The sequence below is a fragment of the Pteronotus mesoamericanus genome, unplaced genomic scaffold, assembly GCF_021234165.1.
Source record: "Pteronotus mesoamericanus isolate MK-2021 breed Mesoamerican mustached bat unplaced genomic scaffold, CSHL_Meso_final contig_182, whole genome shotgun sequence".
In the NCBI taxonomy this organism is placed as follows: domain Eukaryota; kingdom Metazoa; phylum Chordata; class Mammalia; order Chiroptera; family Mormoopidae; genus Pteronotus; species Pteronotus mesoamericanus.
Window position 1 is genome coordinate 28,076,055 of NW_026555078.1, and position 18,184 is coordinate 28,094,238.

General features: G+C 51.0%; 2 protein-coding genes across 2 annotated transcripts; both read left to right on the plus strand.

Moving 5' to 3' along the window:
• Positions 1-483: 483 nt before the first annotated feature.
• LOC129066093 (uncharacterized) lies at positions 484-5,395 on the plus strand. Its single transcript, XM_054567616.1, has 4 exons — positions 484-511; positions 565-978; positions 3,426-3,480; positions 4,589-5,395. Exons 1-4 carry the CDS (start codon positions 484-486, stop codon positions 4,899-4,901), a joined length of 810 nt encoding a protein of 269 aa, XP_054423591.1. The 3' UTR covers positions 4,902-5,395.
• Positions 5,396-8,208: 2,813 nt separating this feature from the next.
• LOC129065986 (homeobox protein SIX1) lies at positions 8,209-11,720 on the plus strand. The gene is made up of 2 exons (XM_054567476.1): positions 8,209-9,050; positions 11,095-11,720. The coding sequence occupies exons 1-2, from the start codon at positions 8,491-8,493 to the stop codon at positions 11,387-11,389; spliced, it is 855 nt and encodes a 284-aa protein (XP_054423451.1). The 5' UTR covers positions 8,209-8,490; the 3' UTR covers positions 11,390-11,720.
• Positions 11,721-18,184: the final 6,464 nt, after the last annotated feature.

Sequence of the window (18,184 nt, forward strand, 5' to 3'; positions counted from 1 at the left end):
GCCCTGAAGGACAGCTACTATTTGGAGAGCTAAGGGGGCCAAAGAAAGTCCCCTTCCTGCGAGTCCCGCCCGGGGCTACGCGGTGCTGGCAGGGCCGCGGTGAGCCAAACCGTTCCCGGGCTGTGGGCTGAGAATTCTCTCTGCCACCCTAGCCCCTCCCCGCCTTACGCCCCTCACCCTCGAGACTCGACCGGGCAGCTTTTCTCTTCTTTTTGTTTTGTTTTGTTTCGGTTCCTGTCGGTCATACTCTTTTGCCAGGCTGACAGCGCCCTCTCTCTCCTCCAGCCGCGTCCGCCGTGGGCCTGCGTCCTCTCCCTGCTCCGCTGACCTCCCCAGCCTCGTTCTCGCTCCCGCCCTCCCCGGGCCTGTCCCCTCCTCCCTCACGCCCCAATAACAGCACCAGCGAACAACCCGAGAGAGCGGCGGGGTCCGAAGACTGCTCAAGTCAGGACCCCTGGGTCGGAACGCCGGACCTCTGGCCGCATGGCTGGGCGGGGCCGTCCCCGGTGCAGTCCCGGCGCCGGAGCCTTCTCGCGCGCCCCCGGGGAGGGGTTCCTGGTGCAGACGACCGGGCGTGGGGTGAGGCCTGGCCGCCCCCGGCTGGGCAAAGCCTCCTAGGGGCGGGGCCGCGAGCAAGCGGCGCGGCTCGCTCTCTGCAGCCCTGGCGCGCTGCGAGTTGGACTGGCGCGCGCACCTGGCAGAGCAACTTACCACGGACTCCAAGATGGGCCCACGAAAGGAGGACCCGGCTTGCATGCGGGGTGATACGTGGGGGTGGCGGATGGACTTCAGGAGAGGCAAGGAAAACTCTTACGGCCTTGTTGCAGCCCCCAAAGCGCCCCTCGCGGTCCGCTGGCTGCCTTGAAACCTCACCCTGCCGGCTTCCAGGAGGGCTGCGCCAAGTACAGCAGCGGTATTGGAAACATTGTTGCAAAATCCATGCCCAGGCTGGTGGGCCAGACGCGCAGAGAGGCATGGGTGAGTGGGCACCTTCCCAGCACTCTCCACCCAGTGTCTGTCTTTCCCCACAGCTCAGAGGACTGGTGATTTAGACTAATGCCGTGAGGCGCAGTCGGGAGCGAGAAAAATCAAGCTTCTGTCCGTGAAAATCTGGATCCTTTAGAACCCAAACAATGTGCTTGTGTTGGATTGAAAAAACATTTCCCATAGCGTGGATTTGCCCCGACATAGATACAGGCCTGAAGTACTCCCCTCCTCAAACCCTTCTTGGCGCCCGGGAACTGCAAGGGGAGTTCGCCTCGAGCTGACCCGGCTGCAGAGCGCAGGCGGCTCCCAGAAATGCACTAATTGAGTCACAAACCACACGCCTCCCCTAACAAAGCGATCCTTCTCGACAGCTCAGCGCCCAATTTGTCCGAAGCACTTTCTTCCGCAATTCAGAAGCATTATCTTGTTTTTAAAAGTATCGCGGCAGAAACGTGGCAATTATCCTGGGCTCGGGTTACGCTAAATGGCGTTAGTCTGAGAAATGCAACAATACAAAAGCCGCGAACGTGCTGATCGCCTCGCTGCCGGGCCTGTACGAGGGGTAGGGGGAGTGAGCGAAAGACTGCAACCGGGGAGAGGGAGGGATGGCTCAAATTCCCAGTATAGGTGCTCTCTTCCGAAGGCACCTGCAGAAAGAAGTGTAGGACCCTCGTTCCTAAAGGTTAAGATTCTGGGCGATGGACCCTTAGAGGTCGGGAAAGGGCTCATATCCAAACAAGACCTGGCTGCTCTTGTGGTCCCGGCTTTGGGTCAGAAACAGGTAGGGAGCATCAGGCACTGCGGGGTAAGGAAGGGAAGAGAGGTCAAGGGTCAGCAAGGGAACTAGGGAAGAATCCAACTCCTATTCGGTGCCAACTACGCTAAAATGGGAAGGATGGGTGGCATGGGGAGAAAATAACCAGGAGGAAAGCGGAGCCGGCTCCGAAGAATGGGGAGACGCGTTCACTCCAGAGCGAGGGGTAGGCCTAGCCTAGGAGCCCTGGTGGCGCCGCAGGATAGGAACACGCAAGAACTGGAGAGGCCGAGAAACTAAGAGGCGTCTCCGCACGAGGGGGAAAAAATGCTCCAAGAATCTTCATTTCGGTCCGCCAGGGTGAGTTTGGGCCTGGAAAATGGAGGGGGCGGGGTGGAGAGTAAAGAGAGAGTAGCGAAAGGCTTTCGGGTGCGGGCGTCGGGCTTGCAGACGCCTTGCTCGCCCCAGCCTCGCAGCCCGCAGTAGTAGCCACGCTGTGCGCGTGTCTCTTTCTCCTTCTACTCGAACCAGCCCCCACATCTTGAAGTAATCAGCAGCAGAGAAGGGACTCGTCCCCCTGGCATCTCAGGTTAAAGAAGGAGGTCCAGGAAAATGTGGTAGAGCCATTACAAGAAACCCGAGCCGCAGTCATCAGGGACTCCAATTGCCATCGCATTAGGATTGATTAGAGACCAGCAGTACCGTAATGACCCGGAAAGAGGGGCAGACGGGGATTATTAATATCAGAATGTGGCAGGGTGGGGACGTGAGTGGAGGCAGGGAAGAGCAAAGTGGGGAGAGAGACGTTTTAAGTTACTAGGATTTATATGTAAGTGCAGGCTTACCTGAGGAAACTGGATAGTCAGTGAATCACGCAAACAATAAATCTAATTGCATCTAAAATTTCGCGAAGCCTGATTTTTTTTTTTGGAGGGGGGCGGGCAGTAAAACCATGGTGAAAACCAGGCTAACATCTTAGTTTTTATAAACACGCAGTTATATAAACTTATTGCAAGAATCCACGTGAAGAGATGGAGAGGGTTGCTGGGCGTCCACTTTCCTTACTAGCAGGCCTCTGAGAAAAGATTTTGGGAGTGCATTTTTTGGGTCACTTTGGGTCTTCACTCCAGGGCTATGGGACAATGGAATGGACGACTCTTTTTCACAGAGTCTGCAGAGGAGTAATAAACCAAATTGTAATCAAAGTAGTGATAACTGGGTAGTGGTTTTTGTTTTGTTTGAGAAACCAATGATCAGGATCCCTAAAAGAAGTAGAGAAGAGAGTGGTTTGTCTCCTTCCTCGGACTGTGAGCCAAAACAAATCAGCCCCTGATGGTCTGGGCTGAAACGCAGCTCACTGGATAATTAACTCCATCTTTCCAGTCCACCCTAACTGTTTATTTAGTGTCACCCTGCATTACTGTCACTAGCACTTTCCTCTGAACAGGAGGAGCTGCAGGCTTTCACCTCCCAAAAGGAAATTCTTCTTAGCTTAGACAGATGCGGTATTCAGGATGTACATTAGTTGAGAAAAAAGGTGATTGGAAACTCAATGGAAGATAAGGACTCTCCAAGAGTATCTTTTTGTAAACTTGCCCTAAGGCGACACTAATAAAGAGAAGGGGACAAGAGTGTCTTAAATTCTTAAAAATGGATTCTTAAAACACTCTCCTTCACTTTCCAGAAAGGTGTTCGGCATCTGGTGTTGAGTGGCATCTTCTGGCTCAGCCTGGCAGTCGGTGAGTCCCAGGGCCCGAGCCTCCTCAGAGCGCAGCTGCAGTCGGCTCTTTCCCCCCCAGGTGGCCAACCCATTTTCTTCCGCTCCCCAATGAGCCCCCATCTTTTGACAACGCCCCCACCTTTTGAGGACACCACCACTCGCCTGGCGGGGTCCCCTCGACAAAGCCCACGCCCCTGCCCAGGCTTCAGAGCCACCTCGGTTCCCGACATCAGCACGACGCCTATGAAACCTCGCAGTGCCTGGTCCCGGGCCGAAAGGAACAGGTTCAGGCGCCCATAGCCTGCGGAAGGGAAGAGAAGGGAGAGAAATAGAGATACAGAGGGAGGAAAGGGAGTGTGTATGTGTGTAGGGGGGTAACGCAGAGAGGGGAGAGATGGAGGAAGAGAGAGTTGGAAAGAGGGGAGAAACAATAAGAAGAATGAGACAGAGAGAGGGAGAAAAAGTGACATGGAGACAAGAGACTGAAAGAGAATAAAATGAGAAACAGAGGTTCACACGCAAAATGAACGAGCTTCCTCCTTCAGATAGGGAAGAGAGGATGAGAGAGAAAGAGACACCCAGACAGACAAAGCAAGACGTGAGTACACGCACCGAGGGAGAGGATAACTCCTCCAAATACACCCCCTCGGCTCCAGTCGCCTGCAATCTGCGTCCTCTCGGCGGTGTCTCTGTCCGTCTTTCACTCTCTCCCCCTTCCTCCACCCCGGGACAATGTGGAGACTGTATTTTCAGGAGCCACGCGGGGCGGCAGCGTTTTTAGCAGCTAGCGGGCTCGCAGCTCTGTTTGTCCAGGTGTGGGCTGGGGACAGCGGTCCCCGGCGTCTTGGGCTGGCGTTGAGTTTGTGCACCAAGGAAGAGGGAGGCTGCGCTCGCGCGCTTCCCGCTTCCCAGAGAAAACTCCCTCCCTCCCTCCATCCATACATAAATATATTAGGGGAACAGACAAATCTTCATTGTTCAGAAATCAGCCGAGGAGGCCGACAGGCTCCCCTCGGCCCGGCCTAGCGCGGCTGGAAGAGAGGGAGGTGGAGAGGCGGGGGCCGCGCGGATCCGGTGTCACGTTGCAGATTCCCACTAAAGATAACGAAACGTGATCTATTTTTCAGAACAGCAAGTGGATGGGAAAGAACCTTGACAACACAAAACTCATTTACTAATGGACTGGTTTTGAGTTTCTCTTCTCCGGGTCCGCAAATCGCCCTGCCTGAGCTCTCGGCCTATTCAGACCTCGCCGGGAGCAGGGTTCCCCAGGAGGCAGGTGGGCGGCTGCTCCCGCGGCGCCGCGCAGGTCGTCGGAGCCCGGGATACCTAGGGTCGAGGACACCCGGAGTTTCCGAGCCACCAGAGGAAAAAGATGAACGTTGCCACTTCAACCAGGATTTGGGGAGTCTCCGCACTGCCCCAGAGCGACGATGCTAATTTGTTGAAGAGACACCTCCCGATGTCCTTCCCTTCCAAATTATCAGTAGTTAAAGTAGGATCCCCGCTGTTCTCGGTGGCGAAGGAATTCCAAGAAAGCGGGCCTGAAAGCCTCTTGCTCCAAGCCAGAAAGGATAGAAGTGGGTTCTAGCCAGAGGTTTTTGAACCAAGGCCTCATGTCAACTCAGCCAGAAACGCCAGCAGCAACTAGTGCCTCCGCTTTGGCTTTTCCATAGACCAGTTGTGCGCACCGGGCCATTACCTGCATAGAGGAGGCACTTAAGAGCTGAAACCTGGCGTCGGGCAGCCTTTGCCAGCGCGTTACCCTCGGGAGCCAAGATGCGGAGAGGGCAGCAGCTAGAGTTGCACGTTCCCTTTAAATCTCCGACGCATCTCTGTTTTTCGTGTGATTTGCATTGACAGCAAGGGTTTTAAGTTACTAGAACAACTCAAACCTTTCTGTGTGCGATTTAAAATGGATCATTTGGTTTATGTGGTTTGTAAATTCATGTCATTTTACCTCTTTTAGTGGTTTTCAGTGAAAGGTTCCATTTTGGGAAACCTTATATATCCGAGCCAATAATTAACACTTATAACAATTGGTTCCCCTAACCAAGGGATCGAAATAGCAGGTAGGCTCGTTAGTACAAAGCGAATAGCACTTTTCCTTTCTAGTTACGCGGTCTATCGGGTTAAACGCAACGAGAAAGGCTGGCGGGCCCCCGGCAGGGCCTCTGAAGTTGAACACCACTTCTCAGCAACCCTTTTGCCCGCTGCAAGCACAGCATCCGGACGGTCTTCCCAGTTATCACCAAGGTCTAGTGCGTCCTGGCTTCTTTTGAGGAGAGATGAAAAGAAGTGGACAGGGAGGTCTGGAGCAAGCTGGGGAAAAGGTGGTCCTATTGCTGTTTAATCGCCATCTCTCCGTTCCCTGTCATCCCCTGTACATTTGTACCTGTCCTTATTTGTCCAAGCTATGCCTTATTTCCTTATACAAAATTGTTAATTATAAAATACACCCCGTACTCAACTTACTGTTTGTCTTTTAGGAGACCCTGCACCACACGTTGTAATTCTGCGCACTTGCTCTAGACTTTAGGGTATTAACTGAGTTTTAGAGCCAAGTTTAAACCTCCGTTCCGGTCTTCACACAGCTGCCATGTCAATGAGGGCTGTTCCAAGCAGAGACATTCCTTCTGGCAGGACACTGCAGCTTCTTAAGACTTCATCTGAAACATCATGAGTACTAAAATAAGACCGCAAGGGAAAATTACCAGACACATGGGCTTGGTCTCAGCCATGCCAGGCTTCCAGTTTAGAAAGTAAGTCATTGGGCACACCATGTGGTAGGGGCTCTTTTGAAATAATGTGCACCCATTAAATGCACTTAAAAAATAATTCTAAATGCAATGAAATATCAGCATCTGTTTCCAAGGTCTAATTGCATGGGATACTGCAGAGTTTCAAGGATGCAAAAAGCATTGTGTGGGAGTTCAGCGGAGAAGCAGCTTCCCTCTACTTGGAATCTCTGGAGAGGCAGCCAAGAGGTGGAAACCCTTTATGAGTTTAAAATGTACATTACAGGGTACACTGGACTGGGTACATTATTTTAAAACCATATAAATAATACAGGGGGGAACCCGCAGGACGCTGCTTCTTTTCCCACTTATGTCTCAATACGCAAAGGGTTTTATGGAGCTGGGCTTTGGCTGGTGGAATCCAAACATTTAAAGAAGACAAAAAGTTTAAAGAACCTAGAGCCTGTTCTTTGCATTCACTAAGAAGGTGCATTTAAATCAAAAGCATTTTTGAAGTGTACTTACAATTCTGTTTTTGAACTTATCTAATCAGAGATAAGAGTAGTCGTAAAGTCACCCTGCTCCCACCGTTTGGCTCCCCTTATCACCACGCATTGTTCTTATCTTCTGCCAGCCTCAGCTACTGACAATAGATTATCTTTGTTTAGAGACGCTAATTGTTTTCAAAATCTTTTTAGTAATTGCTTTGGAACAAGGTGTGCAAATGAGGCTTACGATAATTACAGCTTCACTTGTTTGTGCAGTTTTACTAAGCATTCTCCAAACATACATAAAATAACAGATGATGGGACTGAAATTGCAGGACATCTCATTCCCTGGCAGTAAAATAGGCCAGCATTGTAATCAACACACACACACACACACACACACACACACACACACACACCCTCTTATTTAATCTTCTTGGAGCCGCTGTCATCCTCGCTTTGAGGGAAGTGTCCCTCTTAGAGCAGGGCACGGATTATATTACAACCGGACAGCTATTGGAGCCGGACCAGTTTTATTTAATTTACACCCCATCCAGAGCCTTTAGTACGAGGTTCCCAAAGCATTTTTGCCAACAGCAAGTAAAGCTTCTGGGCATTCCACGGTAGCAGAGGTGGCCTTGGAAAACGCAACCACGCTGGTGGGGAAACTGAGTCCAGAGTCTGCAGACTTAGACCATAATTAAAATGCCAAATCACAAATTAATCCTCAGAATCTTTCTCTGCTTTGCAACTGTGCTCTAAACAGCTCTGCGCGTGGTCGCAAAGAGTCGCGGGCTTCTGACAATGAGAGAAGCGCTATCCAGCTGGGAGTACACGTGCCCTTTGGAGGGTGGTGGGTGTGGGGGGCGCGGGGGCGTGGGGTGTGGGGGCGGGGAGAAAGCAGAGAGGAAGAAATTAGGTTTGGCTCCTGGAGAAGAAGCCAGTCCGGAGAGAAGCCACTCTTCAGCGACTGCAGCTCTGAGCTCTCGTCTGCTCCTGTATTATTTATCTCGTTCCATAAGCTATTTATCAATTCATTATTTATTCATTCCAACATTAAGGTAATTAAATATGAGCTCACCGGGAAAGGGCATGTCTGCAAGAGACAGGGGTACGTAGGGAGAGGAGGGGAATTAGAAGGTCTGGAGTCATTGATTCGCGCAGAGATGTGCGCGGCTGCCCTTAGGTGACACTGGAGAGGGGGCTCACGTTGCAGGGTCCTGACGCGATCACCCACCCCACCCCCTCTCTCGCTCCTGGGCAGCGAGGCTCCATTCTCACCCCTACCCCCACCCCCCGCCCTCCACCTCGCTTCCCACCTCTCTCGGTCCTACTCCTCTCACCACTCCCAATCCCCCACTCCACAGCTTCGCCCTCCCCTCGCGGGGCGGTGCGGCCTCCCGGCCCGGCCCGGCGGCGCGCAGGCTGGCCAGCCCGGGATAGGCGCCGCCCGCAGCCAATCAGCGCGCCGAGGACGCTGCGCGCTTTAAGGCAGCAGCCGGGAGAACAGAAACCAAGTTCCCCGGCAACGAGCAGCATCCACCCGGTGCAAGCCTAGAGCCAGCGAGGCCCGAAAGGCTGAGGAGTGAGCCGGCCTCTCCTAGTCCTGCGCGCGCGCCCCACTTCTCATTCTGCTCTTTTTGGGCCGCCCATACTCAAAACTCGACTTACTTTTTCGGCTAGGGAAAGCTTAGGAAGGGGGTTAGGAGCAGCCGCACCCCCACTGCGGCCGCCGCCCCCTGCATTTTCGGCTCTTCTCTGTGCTGCTTGCGCCCGGGCATTGCGCCCCGGCAGGGCCCAGCCATGTCGATGCTGCCGTCGTTCGGCTTCACGCAGGAACAAGTGGCGTGCGTTTGCGAGGTTCTGCAGCAAGGTGGGAACCTGGAGCGCCTGGGCAGGTTCCTGTGGTCGCTGCCCGCCTGCGACCACCTGCACAAGAACGAGAGCGTGCTGAAGGCCAAGGCCGTGGTCGCCTTCCACCGCGGCAACTTCCGCGAGCTGTACAAGATCCTGGAGAGCCACCAGTTCTCGCCTCACAACCACCCCAAGCTGCAACAACTGTGGTTGAAGGCGCACTACGTGGAGGCCGAGAAGCTGCGCGGCCGGCCCCTGGGTGCTGTGGGCAAGTATCGGGTGCGCCGAAAATTCCCCCTGCCGCGCACCATCTGGGACGGCGAGGAGACAAGCTACTGCTTCAAGGAAAAGTCGCGGGGTGTGCTGCGGGAGTGGTACGCGCACAACCCCTACCCCTCGCCGCGTGAGAAGCGGGAGCTGGCCGAGGCCACTGGCCTCACCACCACCCAGGTCAGCAATTGGTTTAAGAATCGGAGGCAAAGAGACCGGGCCGCCGAGGCCAAGGAAAGGTACGCGGCGTACTTCCCGCTGCAGGGGCGACCCCGGGATGCCTTCCATTTCCCTCCGCCCCTTCCTGCCCCCGCAGGCACACGCCACCGCATCCTCCCGGCCCGCCCGAGCCGGTCCGCCGGGCGGCGCCCGGGCCTCCGCAGCACTGCAGCGAAAGTTCATGAACTCTGAGATCTCTTGCTAGGGATGGGGGGCTCGTTTGAGTTGAGCGCCCGCGCGTGGGCTCCTTGGGGCGTGAGTGTCGAGAAATACTGGTGCTAAGTTTGTTTTTCATGCCTCCCTGGATGGTTGGAGAGAGGTGTGGGGGGTGGAGAGGGGTTTTCTATATTAACTAGAAGGGAAGTGTTGATTGGTAACGCGAGGGAAGGGGTTCGGTGGAGGCTGAGGGTCGCGAACCTCTCTCCTCTTGCTCCCGGGAGGGATGGAGCTGGCCCGAGCCTTCTGTTCTGCCCCCACTGCCTCCCGGAGCTTAACTTGCGCTCTCGTGCTAGTCTTTTGGGCGAGAGGTCGCCGTTTCATTCCGCACTAGCCTTAAAAAGGGAGGAGTCACTTAAAAATCCACAAAAAGAGAGATTTGAGAGAGGTGGCGCTGCATTTCCTTCCCTAAGCCCGAAGCTCGGAAAGGATTGCTCCTCTCTGGGCTCCCTCGCGCGTGGCCGGGCGCCGCGGCCCGTCCATTGGGATGACCGTGCCGCCGACCCGGAGGAGGAAGAGGTCTCCAGTCGCAGGCTTTTCTCGCCTTGGAGCTCAGAAGGCAGTATTTTTAAAACCTGTCTCTGCCTCCACCCTCTTCGCGCCAACACCCCTCCGGCCACCTGGCCCCGCTCCATCCGCTCGCAGTTGAAGTTTCCGACTGTGATTCGGAAGAGCGTGCGAGAGGCGGCAGCAGCGCCCTCAGGGAGAGCGCTCCGGGAAGCCGGCGAGTTTGGGGGAAACCTGAGCTCCAGGCCGGCTGGGTTTCCTTTGTTTGCTTCCGAGCCTGGGGTGGCGGAAGATGTCGCCACCGCTTTCCACTCTGGGTAGAAAAGCAGGGAACTTGGGGACATTCAGCCGAAATGGGCTTTCTGGGAGAGAGAGATTAAGAGAGAAAGGGAGAGAAAGTGGAGACGGGCAGGCTCTCCGGGTGGACAGGACAGGCGAGCACTCAGGAGGCGGAAGCGCCCAGGGCTTCCCAATCCTGAAGTTTAGCACCCAGTCCTCGGACTGATGCCCCCCCACCCCTCGGCACCCCGCACCCGCTCACCGGCTGCGCGGGGTCGAGAAGTTTCCCTGGTGGGGAAGGGTGTGCTTATGTGGATGTTTGTGGGGAGTTTGAGAGAGGGGCGTGAGGAACTAAGGATTGAGTAACACGAGGACAGGGACACTACGGTTCCAGTTAGACTTTAGTTACAAAACGGCGGCCCTGCAAGCCAGGCCCGAGGGCCCCACTACCTGATGAAATTGGAGAGACTGGCTGCGCTCCCTGTGTTTACTCAGGTCACTGGGCCGCTGTGGACACCACTTCCCATGACCTGTCCTATGTCTCAGAAACCACAACCTCCGGGCAAGGGCAGGGAAACTCGACGTTTAATTGTTTCCTCAGATGGGAACAGAACAATTGACTTGATTCACCCCAAACTTGTGCATTAGGGACTGCTTGTCCCTGATCATTTTCTTCATCGCCAACAACCATTAATTGGAAGATTTTCCAAGTTACTTCTAAACGTGGCACTAGTTGATAGGTATTTAAAAATAACCCCTTGAACGAAATCTAAAAAATAATTGTGTGTTGCATATAAGACCTGCCACTCTGGCTTTCTAAAATCTGGACTGGGAAGGGCCTGGCTCCCTAGGAGCTCTGTATGTAGCTCCCCATTTCTCCAGTCTTCCCAGGACCCTTGGAGATGGGCAGGAAAGCAGAGCTCCTCCATTTGGGTCTATGACTGATTGCACTATGGCCCTTTCCTCCTTCCAGCTCCCCTCCCTCCATGTCACACTTTTTTTTAACTTACTTTTTTTTTTTTTTTTTTTTTTAACCATATGGTGTTGTCCTCTATTTCTTAGGGAGAACACCGAAAACAATAACTCCTCCTCCAACAAGCAGAATCAACTCTCTCCTCTGGAAGGGGGCAAGCCGCTCATGTCCAGCTCAGAAGAAGAATTCTCACCTCCCCAAAGTCCAGACCAGAACTCGGTCCTTCTGCTGCAGGGCAATATGGGCCACGCCAGGAGCTCAAACTATTCTCTCCCGGGCTTAACCGCCTCCCAGCCCAGCCACGGCCTGCAAGCCCACCAGCATCAGCTCCAGGACTCCTTGCTGGGCCCTCTCACCTCCAGTCTGGTGGACTTGGGGTCTTAAGTGGGGAGGGACTGGGGCCTCCAAGCAGGGACTAGGGACACTTGTAAATAGAAATCAGGAACATTTTTGCAGCTTGTTTCTGGGGTTCTTTGTGCATAAAGGAACGGTGGACTTTCACAAATATCTTTTTAAAACTAAAAACCAACAGCGATCTCAAACTCAGTCTTCTCTCCAACTCTTTCCACTTTTGCATTTCCCCTCCCAGTGCAGAAATCAGGAAAAAAAAAAACCCAAAACACCCCAAACAAACAAAAGCACCCAGTCACCCAGTCTTGGTTCTGGGCAACCCATGTGCCTGCTTCAGTAGTCTTTCTTCTTCTTTTCTTCTCCTTCTTCTCCTCCTCCTCCTCCTCCTTCTCCTTCTTCTTCTTCTTCTTCTTCTTCTTCTTCTTCTTCTTCTTCTTCTTCTTCAATGAATGGGAATTACAAATCAACTGGATTTTAATTATTTCATTTTAATTTATTTATGAAAAATCTTTTGGGAAAAGGAAAAGGAAGTGAGAGAGAGAGAGAGAGAGAGAGAGAGAAGTCAAAATAGTGAAAATAAGAGCCTCCAGCCTGGGAGGAAATGGTTGCATTTTTAAGGTGAGAAGGAAAAATATGATCTTACAACTTCTTTTGATGGGGAAAAATTAAGTTTACATTTTTCATATTTAGTGTTAAACAATTTTATGTAGCTTAAAATGAAATAACAGTATTAGGGGGAAAAAACAAGTGCCTAAATGTCTTAATGCTCTCTATGTGAGGCAGTTAGAGATAGAAGTGACCATTAGTAATACAACTATTTTTGTCAAATTTGGTGGGTTTTTTTGGTTGTTTTTTTTTTGTTTGTTTTCTTGGGTTTTTTATGGCAAACTTTAAAAATGTACCAATGTGAAAAGAAACACTTTCCTGAATGCCAGTTCTTCTCATGCCCTTGAAGCTTTCATACCTGTAGCCTTCTCCTATTAAGAGTTTCTTCTGTTCCTAGTTTCTAGCTTGCAAAAACTATGTAACAAATCAGGCAACCTGGTATTTGTTACTAAAACAGCATGTGTTTTCAGGTTTCTTTTCTATTGTACCCAAACCTGTCTAAATTAAAACTTAGTAGAACACCAGGACTACGATTCTGTTTCTGAAAGGTGAGTTGTGTATTGCTGTCACTGGGCCCTGTTTTTTTAACAGGTAGTTTTGTTACTTTTCTACTTAATGGTGGTTATGAATTGCAGGGTACTTTGAAGGTCATCACCTGAACCAAGAGTGGTGGCTGAGTTAATTATATGACAGAAAAAGAATGAATTTAGCTTTGGGGTATTTATTTTCTTATGATTTAGGTATGCAGTATTGTTTACCACTGGCTCTTCTCCACAACATTCATATGTTAACTTGGCTCTTTTGTATTAACAAATTTATGACCAGACTGTGAAAGTAAAATAATTTATCTGCTTGGGGAAAAAGAGAGGGGAACTCGAACAAGGCTAGGAACTTTGTGAATTAACCTGCACAAATAGAAAGCAGACCAGCAAGACAGGAGTTCTTTGCAGTGCTGCCGGATAGTGTTCAGAAAAATCGCAGCAATCATGTAGGCTCCATATTATTTTTGCCCGGGGCAAAAATGATGTATCTTTGTATTTAGCTTTTAAAATTAGTGAAACAAATGGCATTATTTATTAAAATTCTACTCAGGACAACAGGATTGGCTTGCTTGTGCTTTGTAAATATTGTTCCCCAGAGAGAATATATTTATTTTCTGACATGACAGTTTCATAATTTTGATTTTTCCCCCCATCCATGAGTGTCACCATTAATATAATCATTTTTTTCTTACCCTTTTCTATCTTTCCTGTGCTGATCTAGGAAACTGAGGTGGGGTGGGGATTAAGGCCTTATTATGACTTTTTTTTTTTAATGTCAAATGGATTTGATGGAGTTCAAGGGAGAAAGGGTCACTGTACTTAACTGTAGTCACTTTTACTTATAAAGTCATTTTTCCCTCAGTGATGGACAGATGTGCACACAGCGGCTCAGAGACGATCACTGGGATTGGGAGCTCAGGGTCCCAATCTCCCTTGTTAGTGTTTTGGATCATTAAGTTGGTGTTTATTTAAGTCACTAGGGTGTTTATTCTCCACGTCTTGGGCCACGGAGAAATGCCACCCTCCGCAGGAGGGGCTCTCACAGGGGATCTCCGCACATTCTTCACATTCACTCCCCAAAACAAACACCCTGCACAAAGATAGCTTTCAATGACCCTGACAGGCTTCAAAGGACACCGCGGAAATCTCCCTGGAAAATAAGGAAGGGCCAATTACTTTAATTTCTTACATGCCCTCTCTTCCTACCCTGATGACTACCCCCCACTCTTCCAGCTCTGTTTAGTATAATTTCAGGCTCGTGGAAGTTGCGTCTCCCAGGGCGCTGGAGCCCACTTCCTGCTCCCTTGGTTGGTGAATCTTGGAAATGTTTGCAGATCTGGCGAGGAGCAGAGTAGCCTGGTCCTGTAAAAGCCCCTGTGATTACTGCTTGTAAACTCGTTAAAAGGACAATTTTCTGTCACAGTCATAAACTCTTTGTAAAATCCCTGGCACTCGATCCAGAGCGCGCATATTCCAGATGTGTTTAATAAGAAATTGCACAATACGCCTCCCTGTGCCACTCTCGGCTCAGTCTGGCTAAACCAGGGAGAAGCGGGAGGAGGTGAGAAAGCTGGATATTGCTTTGAGTTTTCTTGGCAATCATTTTAGAGCGATCATTAGGGGGAACTAACCATATATATTTTCCCCCCTGGAGAAAATCTTCGAGGACCAGCTGTGAAGGGACCTCCAATTTACCTTCTCGGCGTCGCAGCTTTACTGAATCAAAGCCACTTTTCCTTTCTCCTCTACAGATTTTATAACTCTGGCCAAAAGTAATGAACAACGGCTTATAAATAAAGTGTTTTTAGGACAAAACCTTACAGCGTTTTGCCAAGTAAAATGAAAAAAAAAATACCAGGGCGGTTTTCCTTTTCTTTTCTTTTCTCTTTCTTTTCTTTTCTTTCTTTTCTTTCTTTCTTTTTCTTTTTTTTTTTTTTTTTTGGATGTTTTAAATCTGAACCCTGGATTGTTCGATCCGGCTGCCTGCTCGCCTTGACCTCTTGGCTGAGAACGAAGCGTCCTAAATACTCGGAAACCAAGGGGCTTGGCCGGCGGTCCCTCAGTTTTTGGCTTAGCAGGTAGGGATTTAAGGGCCCCCAAAGTTCCCACGAGCTGCGGGCAGGGAGATAGGCGACACCGGGGCCCGGCATCGCGGGTCTTGAACTTATTCCCCACGCAAGGACATCTTAGTCATAACCCCGAGCTGAAGTGGAAGCTTCCAAGAAGAGGCAATGGCATTGGCACTTACAGGCGAACCCTGAGTCCGTTGAGCTGTGACCCCTGTTAGGCCGCTCTCCCCCGGACACGGAGGGCTGTCGCGCCCCTGGCACTGAACCCGCGCGAAGCGGCCCTTCCCCTTCGCCGCCGCGACTGTGTGGCAGCCGCTCCTCTGGCTGAAGGGGCCCCACTTTCCCCGCCTCCCCCGCCTGGAGGTCTTTGGTAAAGTGACGACAGTACTCGAGGTTGGGGATCCAGAGGCTTCCCTTCCATTCCACCCATGTCCGGCTGCTGAAAATTGGGGGAGCTTCTGCCATCCGCACAGTCCGGAGGTCGCTTTTGCCACCCCGTCCTCCCGGAGCCCGGGGAGTGGGGAGCAGCTGCTCTCCGCTGCAGGCCCCACAGCGCAGCTGTAGGCGCGGGCCTGGCGGCTCGGCCCGCAGAGCCCTGGAGAGCAGAGGCTGCGAGGCTGGCCTCGAAGGGCCGGGCAGCGGACGAGGGCACGGCCTGAACTTCGAGGGGCCACGCAGGTGCCGTCGTCTTGGGTGCCCCGGAGTCCCCTCCCAGGCCCAAAGCCAGCTTCCCTTCCGCAGCCTCGGAGCTAAGGTCGGGGCGAGGCACGTGAGCGGCGCGGGACGCACGACTGCGGGGCCGGCCCAGGCCTGCGGCGGCGGGAGGAAGCCTTCCCGGGCGCCGGCGGCTCTGCGGCCCGCAGCCCACAGGTGCGGGCGCTCTGTGGTTCTCACACCCCCGCGCCTTGTGCTCGGGGCAGTGGGCTCAGGCCTCTGAGCCTGGACGAGAGGCGGCGTAGGCCCCGCCGCCCGTTGAGCTTCAGATAAGGTCAGACTCCTCTGCCTCCTGCAGCCTCGGCCTTGGCTCTCGGACCCGGGCTCTTCCCCTGCGCCCTTCGGCGGGGGAGCCAACCAGAGAGGGCGCCCCTTCCCGTGCTTGTCGCTAGACTGTCAACGGCCGAGGAGAGCTGCCCTGGTTCCCAGAGTCTCGGGCAGGACTAGGGGGCAGCTCCGCTTCCTTGGTGGGACATGTTCGGACGTTTCCTCCCCGGCCCAAGGCCCTGGGAAGAGCCTCGGCCTCCTCCCCACGCGCGGCCCGGGGCCCCAGCAGGAGGACACTGGCTGTCGCCGGCAGCGCGCTCCGGACCCGGCCGTCGGGGGCGTGCATTCGGCCCTTCTTTGGGCGGGTAGGTGGAATTGACAGAGACGAGTGGGACAGGGTTAAGGTGAGGAAAGGCGCTGGTGGTCCACGTGTCTCCTTTTTTCTGAACTTTCCCCAGGAGTAGAAGCCTAAAAATTCTCCCAGGCTACCTCCTCCAACCTCCCGAAGCCCGTGGAACCTGTGTCGATGTCCACTTCGCACCTGATGGAGCAATGGGCAATCAGGATACCTGAGGGCACCTGAGGGCTCGGTCCCTTAGCCTGCGGGTTTGCTCTGCGACCTCAGATGGGGACTTCTGAGCCCCCTCAAGGTCTAGTGACTCCTCCCCCAGTCTGACCGAATCCAATAGCTCCACCTGGAAGATTCTCTGAAGAGATAGGTGAGCCAGCCAGGAATGAAAAGAGTCAAAATCGTAGGCTTATCGTCTACCCAGAAAAAGCGCTGCCCTGGTGAGACCGCGTTTTCTCTAGTGTTTTAGACCAAGTGTACACACACAACTTCGTTCCAGCTGATGAAATTGGAAACCAGATCTCCCACTGAGGATGACAATCAGTGTTTTAGACGCTGTGGTAACTTTCAGACAGAGAGGAACAACACTGCAGTAGCATTTAAAAACAAAAAGAAAGAGGCTGCTTGAGGCGCCTGGATGCAGGTCTCTTCCCCAATCTGAGTGTCAGCCTCTTTCCTTTTAACTTGTTAATGGACAGCTGAGACCCCAGTTCTCAGCAGGTAGAGCACACCCACCTTAAGGTTTGCTCCTCTCTATTGCTTTGAGAACGGGAATCTTTTTGTGCCCCCTCTCCTTTTGAGAGAGTGCTTACTAATTGTTTTCTTTTGTCATAACTCATAACGTTAAATATTCTTAAAACCACATTTTCCCCTGTGATCAAACAGGAAAATGCAGAAAGAAAACAAAAACAAAAAATGAAAACCCAAACAATCTTATCTTTGACAGAGAAAAAGTTCACTTCACATTTAACACACATTTAAGTGTACCTGAAATGGCTAATGAATTGTAATTAAAATACTATTAGGTGATATTGGCTGCTCTCTCTTCTTCACTGCCATTAGTGGTAGTCATTAAAATGACAGATTGATAAATAGAAAGATAGATAGATGCTGGCCCTTTACTTACTATATAATAAGGAAGCATTGGAAATGTTTCCAGCTTCCTCCACCTGGTCCCCATCCTTCCCACCCTCCTTAATTTAGAAGGTAGATCTTTTATAGGACTGACATAGGCAGATCCAAACAGAAACACCCGTGGATTTACACAAGCACATTTATAATGATTTGCTATAAAATTTATTTCAATTTAGGAGTTTAAATTGATTATGGCTTTTCAAAATGCCACGGCTTATTTATAATAGATATAATGGTGGTGGTTCAGGATCTGAGCTGACATCTATGTGGGACTGTAAAGGAAAAAAACAGTCCTAGACTACATATTTTTACTGACACAGGCCATTAAATTGTCTTAGCATTCTTTAAAAAACATTGGGATTCTTTTGAATGTTCTTTTACGTTTCATAGAGCTAGTCGACATCCCTGTTACAAAATCTGCAGATTCCAGCCAGAAAGTCTGTAAAATTGACTTACGAGGTGTTCTTTACATTATATTAAGTGTTTTTGTTTTTGTTTTTGTTTTTTTACAAATTCAACTACTATCTTCCCCCCTTAAGGCATGGCTTTATGTGCTGTGCAACACTTCAGTTCTAATTTGAATTGCTAGTTATCGAAATGATCTAAGTACCAGGAAAAGGCAATGGGACTGTGATAAAAAACAACAAACCAAACCAAACCCACATAGCTGTGACATCTTTAGTTGGCTCTTACATAGATATTATATTTAAACTGTAAGCGTTAAGTATGCCATAATGTTCCCCTTAAGTTTTGCAGGTTTGTGTGTGTGTGTGTGGAGGGAAGCAGAAACTTACAGTGCTTGTACAGAAAATTTACATTTTGAATGTGAGGTGGCATAGTCAGCAATCCCTGCAAAAGGCAGTTTTACCTTTAAGTTAAGGGTGTAGATACAAGAAAGAAGCATTATCTCTGTATTTATTTAGAATGCTGTAAATATGAAAGAAAGCAGGCAACAAACTTTAAAAAAAACAAAGCTAGATGGAAGGTCAATGTGCCTTAGTATCTATGAAGTAAAAAGAACATTTAAACAATTGAAGCCTTGTCTGTCTTCAGATACATGTGGTGAATATTTTCTATGCATTGCTGATGCTATATAAATATAACATGCTTCCTCCTAAAGTTAAGTTCTTGATTTTAATTGAAGAAT

Bases quoted from the DNA above. Each gene is read 5' to 3' on its own strand.
- LOC129065986 (XM_054567476.1), top strand. From the start codon at position 8,491: ATGTCGATGCTGCCGTCGTTCGGCTTCACGCAGGAACAAGTGGCGTGC. The intron at 9,051-11,094 runs GTACGCGGCGTA...TCTATTTCTTAG, and splicing joins GCCGCCGAGGCCAAGGAAAG to GGAGAACACCGAAAACAATA.
- LOC129066093 (XM_054567616.1), top strand. From the start codon at position 484: ATGGCTGGGCGGGGCCGTCCCCGGTGCA. The intron at 512-564 runs GTCCCGGCGCCG...TTCCTGGTGCAG, and splicing joins GCGGGGCCGTCCCCGGTGCA to ACGACCGGGCGTGGGGTGAG. The intron at 979-3,425 runs GTGAGTGGGCAC...TTCACTTTCCAG, and splicing joins AGACGCGCAGAGAGGCATGG to AAAGGTGTTCGGCATCTGGT.